General features: G+C 41.1%; 1 protein-coding gene across 1 annotated transcript in view; it reads right to left on the reverse strand.

Annotated features, from left to right (window-relative positions):
* The window catches only part of LOC138981789 (fibronectin type 3 and ankyrin repeat domains protein 1-like), an 85,562-nt gene that overhangs the window by 47,510 nt on the left and 25,563 nt on the right, over nucleotides 1-12,489 (reverse strand). Inside the window, exon 2 of the mRNA XM_070354870.1 lies at nucleotides 12,016-12,199. Coding sequence (XP_070210971.1) covers nucleotides 12,016-12,199 — 184 coding nt within the window. The remainder of the gene's footprint in view (nucleotides 1-12,015; nucleotides 12,200-12,489) is intronic.

A 12,489-nucleotide genomic window follows, 5' to 3' on the forward strand; every position in this document is an offset into this window, starting at 1 on the left:
TCCAAAGAGGTTCCCGCGGGTTATCTACCATTTTGTCAGATCCGGTCACCATACAACTTTCAGAGCCACACGAGAAGGAATCTCAAAAGGTAAACTTCTTCAAGTCGTTTAAGATGGCAACTTGGATCGCTGTTGGCTCCAGGGGAAGAGGTCGTGTACTGATACCAGGCATGGGAATTGAAAATTGTAAAAAAGGCGGAAAATTTATAACTGAAGACGCGAAGCGTCAAGTCGACGGCGCGAAGCGTCTAGCCTTACTAGGGGGGTCCGGGGGCATGCCCCCCCGGAAAAATTTTTCTCCAAAGAACCCAGATGGTGCAATCTGGTGTCATCTGAGCTCCAAGTTTGCCATTAAATTCTGTTTTTAGAATCAGAGTTTTTAGTACAAAAATGTACCAATTTTTGCTTTTTTGAAGAAAAAAAATATATACATGTATTACATGGTTTAAATTAAAAAAAATTTGATCTGTTGAGACAAACAGGACAATGTAATTTGTAACACAATCTGTGCAATCTGGTTTACTTTCAAACATAAAAGTTCAATAACTGAGGCGGGCGGTAACAATGCGTGAACAAAGTACGGAAAGTTTTCGCGGGCTTTTGCGCAAAGGCCAAAGTAACCGGTGCTTTTTTTGTGTGCCTCCCCCCTTTATTTTTTCGGCGGACACTTTTGCATTTTCGGCGGAACAAAAAAAAAAAATCGGCGGAAATCCGCCGTTCGGCGGACAATTCCCATGCCTGTGATACACAGAGACCATAAGTATCAACTGAATAAAAAAAACCATCAAACCACCATGTTTTGGTGCTGTTGGCGAAAGACGTGTAGGTCCAATGTCACAACTAATCTGTTTGATCCTGAGGAAGAAAATCCTCAAATAGGCCGAAGGATAATTGACCAGGAAATGGGACACAATCATGATTTTGACGTAGATCAGATCAAAAAGGACAAGTTTCTGAACGACGCAAAACAGAAAATCAGAGACAATCCCACAAAGCCTATCAAAAGAGTTTATGATGAAGAAGTCGCCGCAGCTCACCAAGCAGTCGGACAAGGAGGGGGAGACAGGCCTCCTATGGTTCCGGACTTAGTTTCCATCAGGTCTCAGATGTCTAGACTGAATTATGGAGAGGGTCGAGTCTGGGTTGTACTACAGCCTCACACATAATTTCATTGAAATCGATTCTCAAACATCGGATATCTATTTGCGGACAGACAGACACACAGACAGACAGACAGACAGACACACACACACACACACACACACACACACACACACACACACACACACACACACAGTGAAACCTATATACCGCCTTTTAAGGGGCGGTATAATGACTGGAAAATCAAGCGTCTATAGTGAACCTTCGGACTAGTGAACCCTCGGACAAGTGAACCCTCGGACTAGTGGGACGTTCCCGTAATGACAGCCAGACGTGATGTGAGTATCAGTGTACGTATCAAAACAAACAATTGCAGGACGGAATCTTACCAAGACTCCCGGATGTGAGACACCATTAAAGCGCTTGCGGAGAAAAGATCACAGAAAACAACCAGGGGAAACGGAAAAACACAAATACAAATCGTCGGAACACAAATCAATGCGGAAATCATTAGAGAACAATTACAGGAAGGATGTCGAAAAACAAAATACCGTGGCCGGATGTGGGACATAACTCCCGATGTTGTCGATAAACGGCGGCAGAAATCAGCCAGAGGAATTGGAATGAACCCTCATTCAGGTTCGAATCAATGACGGAAACAGAATTACTTTAGATTCCATTCAGTTCCTGGCGGAGGGAATCATTCATTGAATGCATGAAACAAGGGAAATATAATAATGCTGTGAACGGTAAGACTCAGCTAGTACATGTGTCTGTTTTTGAAAATACCTCGGTGCACGCATTGCATAACACTAACTTGGTTTGTTGGTGAGCGCGCGGTTGCTTGCACTTTTGGGGTATGCGATTATGGGGTGGAGAAATTAATACACTGTCACTATCTGTTCACATGGCGGTTTTAACATCAGTTTTGGGGGACAGAAAACTTAAATCCATGGAACTAAACAATAGGTGGAGTGTGTGTCTGTTCTGTGCGAGTGTGGCTTCTGTCCGTGTGTCTGTCTGTCTGTCTAAGTCAAATGCATGAGCGAAGTCCATCCTGAACCAAGGTCAAAAATGAGTTACTTCCCTTCGGGTCTCATTCTATCCCTGGCAGGATGCCTTGGTTTTCCTTGTCTGGCGAGGAAATCGATTTTTTTTCACATATTCGCAGATTCGCGATTGTCGAGAATGATTTTTCATGGTGTTGTGTAATTTTTAAATTACAAAGGAATTGATATGTAAGACAGTTTCAAGCGAGCTATTTTTCGCTGCTGTATTTACTGTGCAAAAACAACTCTAAATATGGCAAAAGTGTCACGTGATAATCAACCGTTTGGTTTCGGCGCTCGTTGGAGCAGACGATTTTTTCTGTAACCAGTTGACAATGATGCAACCATATATTACGGTCTCCTTCCGGCAGCAGTCCCAAAATTTCGACTTGTTTTGACCTTAGAACGATGTCTTTATCATAACTGGGAAGAACAGAACGGAGATCACTGTCGAAGTCGGCCAATCTGCAATCATTTTCGTCTCGCGAACACTGCTCGCAAACAGCATATGGGAGATAACTCTGTATTCTTGTTTTGATAGGAATTTAGCGTCCGGTCAGAGAGACAACTGCCGATAGCCGTGGAGCGATGATTATCAGAATGGAGCGAAGTCGAATATACCCTTGCAGGCGCTTTCTCTTCTGATCTAATAAATCAGCAAGGAATAATCACAAAAGCGAATAGGTATGCAAATCGAACAGAGGGAAAAGGAGACTTGAAGCTCTTCTTTGAAGACGATCTTAAGAATTACAGTGGAACCCCTCACAAGGACCCCCCTCCCTCACGACTACCCCGCCACAACGACCCTTTTTTTTTTAACCGATGTGTTTCCTTATATAGTTGTCACCAGTGTAGCGACCACCCCGCTCTAACGTCTAAGGACCGACCTAACAGCTTGTGTAACGACTTTGTCAGACAAAGCCAAGACTCTCAGTCAGCGTAACGCATCACTGACAAACCGGTTATAACCAGTTATAACCGTCTCGCGTAAGCAAAGGCACTAAACCGCTGAGAGGTGTGATGGTTGGGTGGGCTGAGTAAACATCACAAACCAATCATCGAGAAAACAAACTCACGTGACCAACATACACCGTTCAACTCAGTCAGAATAGACAGTCTTTGGACAGAAGAGCAGTGGAGATCGACATGGCGTCTACAAATAAAATAAAATATTTAACTCTCGAAAATCGAGTGAATGTTGTGAACAGACACAACAAGTCGCGTAAGGCGAAAATACAATATTTAGTCAAGTAGCTGTCGAACTCACAGAATGAAACTGAACGCAACGCAACGCAGCAAGACCGTATACTCGTAGCATCGTCACTCCACCGCCCGTGGCAAAGGCAGTGCCCGTGGAATTGACAAGAAGAGCGGGGTATTCGTTGCGCTGAGAAGGATAGCACGCTTTTCTGTACCTCTCTTCGTTTTAACTTTCTGAGCGTGTTTTTAATCCAAACATATCATATCTATATATTTTTGGAATCAGGAACCGACAAGGAATAAGATGAAAGTGTTTTCAAATTGATTTCGACAATTTAATTTTGATAATAATTTTTATATATTTAATTTTCAGAGCTTGTTTTTAATCCGAATATAACATATTTATATGTTTTTGGAATCAGCAAATGATGGACAATAAGATAAACGTAAATTTGGATCGTTTTATAAATTTTTATTTTTTTTTACAATTTTCAGATTTTTAATGACCAAAGTCATTAATTAATTTTTAAGCCACCAAGCTGAAATGCAATACCGAAGTCCGGGCTTCGTCGAAGATTACTTGACCCAAATTTCAACCAATTTGGTTGAAAAATGAGGGCGTGACAGTGCCGCCTCAACTTTCACGAAAAGCCGGATATGACGTCATCAAAGACATTTATCAAAAAAATGAAAAAAACGTTCGGGGATTTCATACCCAGGAACTCTCATGTCAAATTTCATAAAGATCGGTCCAGTAGTTTAGTCTGAATCGCTCTACACACACACACACACACACAGACACACAGACACACAGACACACGCACATACACCACGACCCTCGTTTCGATTCCCCCTCGATGTTAAAATATTTAGTCAAAACTTGACTAAATATAAAAAGGGAGAAACTGCCATCGCGATTGCAAAAAGTCTTGATGTTGGAAAATCGCAAATTCAAAGAATTATCCAAGACAAAGAAAACATTCTGAAAAGGTGGGAAAGTGGTGACAATGCCGATCGAATGCGATCAAAGCGGCAGAAGACAACATACTCTGACGTAAATGAAAAGGTTTGGGATTGGTTCCTGGCTGCCAGAAAAAAGAATTTTCCGATCTGCGTGTGCGGCGAGATCAAAGGCAGGTCCATTGTGATAGCTGGGTGGCCTTGTTTATAGACACTGACCTTCTTCCCAGGGGTCATTGACCCAGTTTTAGCTATGAGAGGTGGTTCCCCTTTCATATCTGAGAGAGGAAACACTTCCTGCACCCGGGTCAGTGACCGAGTTTAACCTATGGGGAGTTTAACCTATGGGGCGGTCTCTTTGATGTCTTGAGAGGAAACTTGGCCAGGGTAGTACATGCACCAGAACTGGTGGACACCATGGACAATGTCAAACATGAAATCGAAGCAGTTTGCTTGAGGAAACGGTCGTCAGCAACTCAAACTTCTCTGTTTTCTTTTTTTTTTTTAATCTGACTTTCTTTGTGGCCCCCTGACCCCGCCCCCTCCCTCTGTAAGGACCCCCCTCCATAAGGACCGATTTTTGTCAACATTTTCAAGGTCGCTAGAGAGGGGTTCCACTGTACTTGGAAATAAATTATTGGATCACGGAAATGCCTAGAACAAAAGAATTAGTCAGGTCTGACGTAAGGTACACTTTTTCAGGTGTTTAGCCAAAGTAAAAAATATAACGAATAAAGCAGGGTGCTCTGAAGACTTGGGAAAACGAAACCAACACAAATACCTCTCTCTCTCACACACACAAACACACACACAGTGACACACACTCGCTCGCACACACAATCTCACGCTATCTTTCTATCCCTAACCCCCCGCCTCTCTCTCTCTCTCTCTCTCTCTCTCTCTCTCTCTCTCTCTCTCTCTCTCGCTCTCTCTTTTGCAAGCTCATTGAACATGACATATGTTCACATTGGGGGAAAAACCTCCTCCGCTCCAAACGAAGACAATAAGGCGTTCCACGAAATGTGACGTATAACAAGGATGGTACATGTTTAAGCGTACGTGGTGAGGTCTTCGACACGCCTGGAAGACTTATTTGAACTGACGCACCTCTCCCAAGACGTTGTAATTTCTCCGATTCAAAACAGCACCAGGGAAGATCCTGTTGTTTTTGTTCTCTTCAACCACACACTTTTGTTCTTCTAAAACATCATATTATTTTGGAATTATTCTATTTAAAGCTTTTCGGTCAGACAGGCTACCAACGCAGACGCCCGCCCAATCCCCTCAAGTGGCGTGCACCACATATTAAGTCATCGGCCTGCAGACACTTCACTCTCACAGTACATGGCCAGCACAGGGACCCGAAGCGAAAGTATTTTTTGATATAATTATGTAATGACTTTCGAAATTCGGGGGATCTATCCTCAACACCAATTTGGGTTTGGACTCAACTAAACGCAATTCACTGTCAATTTGGATTTTTGACTGTGTCCATGACTTTCACTATCAGGGGGTTTGCAATCTAGACTTATTTGATTTTCGATCAAATTCTTAATTTTCTGAAGGGGGCTTACTATCCAGATCGAGTTACACAGATTTGAAGTCGACTGCATTCATAACTATTATTACGAGGGGGTTAACTATCCAAACTTAAAACAAATTAAATTTGACTAAATGTATGACTTTCTGAAGAGGATTGATTTTCCAAACACACACCAATTTGATTTCGACTGTATTCATGACTTTCATTTGTGCAATATAAACGTCGACAAGTAAGACATTTAATAGAGTTACTTTTCCGAATCTGAGTAATAAAACATGGTTGACACTCATCCGGATCAAGATCTGTTTTGGGAAAAAGTGCTGATTCTGACAAAAAAGTGTCACATTAAAACATCTCATGGACACCTCACACATGAACATGCGTCATGTCCGTATTACTTTGACAAGATTGTGCTTCACGTTCCTGTTACCTGGATCTGTGCCCCTTCAAGCTTCGACAACCACTTAGAGTATACCTTCGCCTTTTCTGCCTTGTACACCCGATAAGGCAGTGCTTACTTATTTGTCAAAATATTTTCCTAAACGTGGAAGCAAGGGGAAAGAACAGAAAGAGAGAACCTAAAAATAATGGAGGAGTCTTTTATACGTCCCCCAATTGACACATTTCTTTGCGGCCGTGATCCCTCAAAGGAAAAGGTGCCGGGGTTAAGTGGCAAATTAATCGCACTCGCAAAAAAGACAGAGCGAGCTCACGATCGATTTTTGCCGTTATTAACCCCCAAGACCCCTTTGTAGCTTTTTGCTGGCGGATATCAGGTTTAATCTTCATTACTATGGGGAGGGAAGAGGGGACTATTATCATACAATTTCGGGCCGTCAATCATTTGCCGGTCTATGGATTGCGTTCATGACGCACTTTAAAAGAAACGTGTGAAATCGGTTAATTAAACTGATCGAAAGTGACTAATTTTTGGACTGTAATTTGTCGATGGAACCCAAAAGGGCCACAATTATTTATAACCGTTGAAGTGTGGAGTGCAGTCATTTAGTTCCCCTTTTACCTGACACTCTTTCCGAACAGATGTGCATAAGAAATCTTTTCTTGTCTCGAACGTGAATGTTATGTTTACTTTCGTGAAATGAATGAAATATGAATAATTTAATCCAGATAATAATATTGCTTAAATCACGGTGTTGGTTATGTTTATTCGTTTAAATCCCACCTCGAAACTTAAACAAATGGCACCGCCAAGAGCTATCTTCAACACAAATCTCTCTCTCTCTCTCTCGCTCTCGCTCTCTCTCTCTCTCTCTCTCTCTCTCTCTCTCTCTCTCTCTTTTTTTTTCAATCTTATCACCACTTTCAAAACCCTTGGAAAAACATATATATAAACATGCCCTAGCACATTTTGATAAAAACAATTTATTCCATCCAAATCAATCTGGTTTTCGCAAAAAGCACTCATGTCATACAGCTCTTATAAATCTAATTGATCAATGGCTAACCAACATAAATTCCAACAAATTTTCTGCAGCACTGTTTGTGGATTTTGCAAAGGCGTTCGATGTTATTGATCATTCTCTTCTCATCAGGAAATTGTCAATATATGGCATGCAATGCACCACCATTAATATTCTTGAATCTTTTCTTTTAAATAGAAAACAAATTACATTTACTAATGCATCATATTCAAATGAAAGTACTTTGAAATATGGGGTCCCACAGGGATCTGTTTTAGGACCATTTGTTTGTTTGTTTGTTTGTTTATTTGTTGCTTAACGTCCAGCCGACTACGCAGAGCCATATCAGGACGAGGAAGGGGGGGATGAAGGGGGCCACTTGTCAAGCGATTCCTGTTTACAAATGCACTAACCCATTACTTGTGTCCCAGCAGGCTTTAGTAAAACTAAATTAATACCTACTGGAAGATTACCAGTTTCCAGTATGTTAAAATAGGCTTAACCTATCTACTGCTGGACTTACATCAGAACACTAACAGATTAAACTATACATGAATCGCGAGACAAGCGGCAAGAGAAGAGATTTTTGGAAAAAATACAGGTGAATGAGCAAGAAGGCAGAAAAACGAAAAGAATTCATGAAGAAAAAGAGAGCATGACAGGAAAGAGGAACCAAAAATCTACCTAACAGCAAACTAGAAAGCTCCTGCGGTTCCAAAAACAGGAGGGGCCTTTAATTTCATAACCGCAGTGCCCCGCTGCGGGATTTAGGACCATTATTGTTCTCCATTTATGTCAATGATTTACCACTTTGCATACGTAATAACTGTGAATTGTTTGCAGATGACACTACTATTCATTCTAGTCACCATTCCATAAATTATTTGTCAAAAACTCTCCAAGAAAGCATTGATGCACTCCTGAATTGGTCAGAGTTAAACCATATGTCTCTTAACCATACAAAAACAAAATTTATGCTAATAACCACAAGACAGAAACGACAAAATCTATTATCAAGCATTCCACCTCTTTATATTAAAAATCAAGTATTGGAAGAAGTGTCTCACCATAAAGTCCTTGGTGTAAAGATTGATAATAATTTATCATGGCATGATCACATTGATTACATCTGTAAGATTGCTTCCCAAAAAATATATCAGTTATCAAAAATAAAACATTTCTTGAATTTCCACTCGCGAAAGATTTTTTTTTACAATCACATCTTGTCAAATATTGATTATGCATCCACTCTATGGGATTGTGCAAGTGCTAATGTTTTGAAACCTTTAGCAAGTCTTCACAGAAGAGCAGTTAAGCTTATAATGCTAAAAAATCACACTCCTTCAGAATCTGATTGTAAAAATTTGCAAGTATTACCATTTCAAAAAAGATTAATGTATAATAAAGGTGTTATGATGCATAAAGTGATGTCAGGATATGCACCGGAGACATTACGTGATAATTTTATTTTGAACTATAACAGACTAAAAATCATAACACCGACTCCACGTATTGACCTTTTCAAATCAAGCCTTCTTTATTCAGGTGCGGTCCTATGGAACTCACTGCCTATTTTTCTTAAGCATAAAACAAACACAGACAGCTTCAAAAAAAATTATATGTCACACATAATGCAACTAAACATGTGCTGAATGGTTCACCAATTCATTTAAAATGTATGTGCATGTTAAACAAAATTATAATAATATGCAGATCTAAATTAAGTTATGTTAAAAATTGACACTTGGAAATTGTACTTAAAATGCAGCATGACAATTTATTTTTTAAAATTGTATCTGTATATACAGTTATAATGTATTAAGTTTGATGTGATAGTTCTTTGATTATATTGTTTTCTGTTCTTGTTGACCCTATATTAGGGCGAGGGCTGGATGTAAAAAAGCAATATTCTTGCTTATCTATTACCCTCGATAATAAAGATTTTGTCTTGTCTTGTCTTCTCTCTCTCTCTCTCTCTCTCTCTCTCTCTCTCTCTCTCTCTCTCTCTCTCTCTCTCTCTCTCTCTCTCTCTCTCTCTCTCTCTCTCTCTCTCTCTCCCCCCCTCAATATTTTCCTTATAATATATGAATTTGTAATGTGTTGCGTTGTATACAAAGGACAGGTGGAAGGTAAGACTTTGCCTAAAACCTTGATACCTTTGTTTTGAGGTTTGGAATTTATAATGGATCTTTCTCTTACCTACCTCTCTCTCTCTCTCTCTCTCTCTCTCTCTCTCTCTCTCTCTCTCTCTCTCTCTCTCTCTCTCTCTCTCTCTCTCTCTCTCTCTCTCTCACTCTTTCTCACTGTTACTCTCAGCTGCGAGGTCCTTAAACAGTTCGCAGAAAATCAACTTCAAGCCAGAATGATCTAGCACTTTAGGTCCCCTGGGTCCTTACCCGCAGACAGTAACCCGAAACGACAAACTATTTTACAGTATGCCTTTGACGTCAGAGCCCAAACTTTGACGACCCCTCAACCGTTATATAACGCAAGGCATAATGAGACTGCCATGGACGTCAACAATAGCGGTAAAAGACCGGGGGAGTCACGGACTTACTAGAAATAGTAAGATACAGATCCGCGGGGGGAGTCAAAAGTCAGCTTAAAGCCGTCATAATGTGATTCAATTCTTGGCCTTAAATCGTGGAAGCTTTCATGTCTATTCAATAAGCCATAATCAATACAAGGCGAGGGTTCAGAGGCGAATAAATGCTCCTTGAAAACCTCCAGCCAGACCAAAGAACGCCGTTGTATATGACAGGTATCAAGTTATAGACGCCTAAGAAATTGTCAGCTCTATTGGAAGCGCCAGCAGATTTCAATGGAAAGTAGGCACAAAAAATGGCGGAGCAGTATAGCAGTATGTCTGGGCAAAACGATCACGTCAAATATGCGTGTGCGGTCTTTCAGCAAATGTATGTTAAGGGCACTAACCTGATTTCCACGCTACAAGTAAAATCTCTAGTACTTTCACACCATAACAAACCTACGCAAAAACGTTTTCAAGACATTCCCTTTTGTTTACCTAAAAGATTTTTTTTGTACTGATCGCACCTTTCCCTGAATGAAATTTGATGTAAATCGTAGTGTCAATACGTACAAAAGCATTCGTCAAGCCTTTGCGATGACAGACAGGGGTATGTGGTTCTTTACTCAGGTGTTGCAAATGTGCACTTAGACGGACTGAGGATAAAACAAGTCGCGTAAGGAGAAATTACTACATTTAGTCAAGCTGTGGAACTCACAGAATGAAACTGAACGCACTGCATTTTTTTCACAATGACCGCTTGTGCAAAACGGAGTGAAACTGACGAGCCTGTTCAGCGCGGTAGTGGTTTCGATGTGCTGCATACATAGCACGCTTTTTTTGTACCTCTCTTCGTTTTAACTTTCTGAGCGTGTTTTTAATCCAAACATATCATATCTATATGTTTTTGGAACCAGGAACCGACAAGGAATAAGATGAAATTGTTTTTAAATCGATTTCGGAAATTTAATTTTGATCATAATTTTTATATTTTTAATTTTCAGAGCTTGTTTTTAATCCAAATATAACATATTTATATGTTTTTGGAATCAGGAAATGATGTAGAATAAGATGAACGTAAATTTGGATCGTTTTATATAAAAAAAATATTATAATTTTCAGATTTTTAATGACCAAAGTCATTAATTCATTTTTAAGCCACCAAGCTGAAATGCAATACCGAAGTCCGGCCTTCGTCGAAGATTGCTTTACAAAAATTTCAATCAATTTGATTGAAAAATGAGGGTGTGACAGAGCCGCTTTAACTTTTACAAAAAGCCGGATATGACGTCATCAAAGGTATTTATCGAAAAAATGAGGAAAAAAAACGTCCGGGAATATCATTCCCAGAAACTCTCATGTCAAATTTCATAAAGATCGGTCCAGTAGTTTGGTCTGAATCGCTCTACACACACACACGCACAGACAGACAGACAGACACATGTACACACACATACACCACGACCCTCGTCTCGATACCCCCTCTATGTTAAAACATTTAGTCAAAACTTGACTAAATGTAAAAAGAGGGGGTGAGTGGGGTGGGGCAGGGGGTTGGGAGGGGGGGGGGGAGTGACAGAAGCCTGGTGTCGTTTTCTTTGGAGAAGATCAGACTGCACTGAGATTCATTTAAAGTTCCAGATTCTGACTGAAAAATAACGTATAGCCGGCTTCACAAGAAATCAATCATAATAAACAACCTGCAAAGATCATAGACATCCTGTACACTACATTAGGGTGTGCACGTTAAAGATCCCACGATTGACAAAAGGGTCTTTCCTGGCAAAATTGTATATGCATAGATAAAAATGTCCACCAAAATACCCGTGTGACTTGGAATAATAGGCCGAGAAAAGTAGGATATGCGCCGAAATGCCTGCGATCTGCTGGCCGATGTGAATGCGTGATGTATTGTGTAAAAAGAATTCCATCTCACACGGCATAAATAAATCCCTGCGCCTTGAATATGTGCGCAATATACATTGCATTAAAAAAAATTAAAAACATAAAACTCCCTGCGCTTGGAACTGTACCCACGGAATACGCGCGATATAAGCCTCATATTGATTGACCCATGCAGTTATCGCGCCCCCCCCCCCCCCCCCCCCCATCCTTGTGCCGAACACGGCCTGACCTTGACCACTGGATTTCCTGCCCCTACTCTATATACCCACCCCCTTCCAAGAAATTAAAAGTATTCTCCGCGCGCCTTACCTGTACACCTGTGACCAGCCGTCGCCGCTCCGACTGTCCTTGCGCTCGACCCTGACCTTGACCGGGCCGTTTGCCTTGCACTTGTCGTTGGCCACCTTCAAGGAGTCCTCCCAGTCCAGCACCACCGAGAAGTGGTTCATCTCCCCCACCTCCGGGGCCGGGGGTGTCCCTACTTTAGTTATGTCTGAAACAAGGAGAGAAACGGCGTGAAGAATTTGCCCTGGAAAAATCAAATCCTTGCCAGTGAGTATGAAACTTACACACAGGCAGACATAATACACAGACACACACACAGACACATTGCACACAGACACACGCAGACAGACAAACAGACAGACACACACACACACAGACACACACCGTCAGAGACACACATACACACACGCGCGCGCGCACACAGTCACACACACACACACACACACACTCACAGAGTGACACACACACACACGCACACTCACACAAGAGAGAGAGAGA

Source organism: Littorina saxatilis, linkage group LG12, assembly GCF_037325665.1.
Source record: "Littorina saxatilis isolate snail1 linkage group LG12, US_GU_Lsax_2.0, whole genome shotgun sequence".
Taxonomy (NCBI): Eukaryota; Metazoa; Mollusca; class Gastropoda; order Littorinimorpha; family Littorinidae; genus Littorina; species Littorina saxatilis.